Source organism: Macadamia integrifolia, chromosome 14 (assembly GCF_013358625.1).
Source record: "Macadamia integrifolia cultivar HAES 741 chromosome 14, SCU_Mint_v3, whole genome shotgun sequence".
Lineage (NCBI taxonomy): Eukaryota > Viridiplantae > Streptophyta > Magnoliopsida > Proteales > Proteaceae > Macadamia > Macadamia integrifolia.
Window position 1 is genome coordinate 22,749,393 of NC_056570.1, and position 2,583 is coordinate 22,751,975.

The 2,583-nt window shown below is 35.8% G+C and overlaps 1 protein-coding gene across 1 annotated transcript in view; it reads left to right on the plus strand.

The window, feature by feature from the left end:
• Positions 1–1,532, plus strand: part of LOC122061100 — a 4,630-nt gene extending 3,098 nt beyond the window's left edge. Inside the window, exon 3 of the mRNA XM_042624286.1 lies at positions 1,168–1,532. Coding sequence (XP_042480220.1) covers positions 1,168–1,290 — 123 coding nt within the window. The 3' untranslated portion in view covers positions 1,291–1,532. The remainder of the gene's footprint in view (positions 1–1,167) is intronic.
• Positions 1,533–2,583: the final 1,051 nt, after the last annotated feature.

Genomic DNA, 2,583 nt, shown 5'->3' on the forward strand with positions numbered 1-2,583 from the left:
CCCCCCACCCCTTTCTCTTTCCCTCAGTTGCATTTTGCTGAATTTTCATGCAGAGTCTATAGAATCATCAGTTTGTGACTGGATCTATACCAGAAGTTGGGATTTTTGCTGTTAGTTTTTTATATTTGAGGTTGATTTCTTGAACATTGAAGAAAATCCATTTGAGAAGGTTGGTGTTTCTGTATCACTAAATTGTTTTGCTAGGTTGAAAAGATTTCCCAGTAGTGGCAAAGGGTTTACCCCAAACCAACATTGACTTATAAATCTAACTTCAGTTAGGCTTCTTCAACGTTAATGTGCAATGATTTATCAGACGTTCCTTTTCCTCTATCTCCCTTGCAATTTCTCATGAGCATCAGAAATTGATTCCTGGGTGTGGCTTGTTTTTGTTGAGTTTTGAGGTTGTGGTGTTCCTTGGTAGATATCTCTGTAAGTAGCAAACATAGGATTTGATTCTATTTGTAAATTATAATTGATCCTCAATACTTTCCCTGTTTACTACTTCATAGTTAGTTCACTGTGACTGCAAATATTATCCGATCTGTCAAAATGGCAAAAGCTGTTCAGAACATTGAGGAAACTTGTTGGTAAAATTTTATGCTCTTGATATGCTTGACTGATTAGAAAGCCTTTCATAGACATGGATAGCTCAATAATGAAGTATTCCTGTACCTGTATTGTTCAAGTGTCCTACTAATGCTGATTATTCTTCTTGTCATTGAGAGTTATTATTTAATTTTGCTTTCCTTTTATCCTGCAAAATTTGATGTTTTACTTGCTAAGTTTTGGATTCCGTATTCTAAAACTTGGGGAAAGTGGGTTATTGTTTGTGTGGTGTTATGATTTATAAGGTGTATAGTAGCTTTTCTACTGCCATCTGAAGTTTTTTTTTTTTTTCCCTATGATTCATCAAATAGTGGCATTCCTGGTAATGGCACCATGGTGGTGGTGCCCCTAATTAACTTTGAAGTTGGATGAGTATTGGGGCCCACTAATGCACATGTTTCTCCACTCAATTGGTAATTGGCATCATCACTGTTATGGATCACCATAGTAGGAAAACATTTCCATTAATGTGTAAACATAATCCTTTTTGTTTCCCTCCTATTTTTGTGAATTAATATTTTCTCTATTTCCTGAGCTGACCAATACTTTCTCTGATTTCAGGAGCTGACCAAGTTCATAAACCACTGTAATGAGGTGAAAGCTGCCACTGCTGCTAATAAAGAAGGTGGGCAGCTTTGCATTGTAAAACCACCGCCAGAGTCCACAAGTGGTGCAAAGAAATAGTAAATTCTGGGATTACAGAAGGCGGGATTGCTACAAATTAGCTTCTGTTCATCAAGAGTTGTAAATTAGCCACTGAGTGGTGAGTTGGGATTTTTGTGTTCTTAGCTTAAATTTTGAGAAAAATATAATTTAATACTTCCCATATAGATCAGCAGGGTGCATTAGGCACCATTTTTCTCACAAATTCATGCAAATTTCGTAATGATTCAATAGAAAGTTTCTAAGGATTCTTAGGTTCGTTATTTATAATTTTTATAATTAAAATTGATTTGTGCATCAGTCAAATATCTTATGAGTTGCTAAAAGATAAATAAATGAATTGCATGCAATCAGTTTATGAACCTAGTGGTAAGACTTCCATTAACTAGTTCCACATCAATGTTTTAATTAGTTATAGTATGGAGTTTGTATGACTTCCACTTATTTCCTGCTGTGTGAACCAACACAGCTATGAAACCATTAATGTTATCAACTGGATGGATAATCATTTTTGCTTCTTACATGAAAATCTCTACGAGTGTAACTTGCACACAATCGCTTTGTAGTATGCATTTTGAGCAACTTAAAATTGGATTTATTGACAGTCAGATTACTATGGCTGCATTTGGTGGTCAGTCAGTTCTAGAAACGATGTTTCGTGTCAAAAACAGAGTTTTCAGTTTCTGTCAAAATGTTGTTTGGTGAAATTTGTTTCAGGAATGATAACCCTAGTTGTTCACTTTTTTGTATTTGGAACAAGATCGAAATGACGGTAGGTTCCGTCATTCTATCATTTTGCATTTTTAGTGTTTTTTTTTTATCCCCCTTTTTGTTCCATAAAAAAATCGAAAATATTAAGTTGACGTCAACCATTTTGTTCCCTTTTTTTTTTCCAATAGAATTGAATAACATCAGAAACGTTTTTCTAGATGACTACCAAACACAGCCTAATTTTGAAGCTGAAAATAATCCCACGTTCCATTTTATGTATGAAGAATGTTGAAATAAACTTGGGGAGAAAGGACTGTCCAGGAGAGTGGTGCCTGCGTCCAAAATCAGGATGGGTTGAAATGAACACCCAACCCCAATGACAAATTTGTCCCCTGTTGATGCTTTTTTGTGCGCTGTCAGTGGCTCCTATACTGGTTCAGGGGCCTGCTCTCAGAGGGAAAACTCACGCCATATACTTAGTATTTGCCTTTGGAGAGTTTGAGAGCTGAGGAAATTCGGTTATGTAATGGCAATTTGAAAGGAAATGTAAAGCACAGCTGCAGAGAAGTGGAGCATCAACCATTGCTTTTTTTTTTTTTTTTT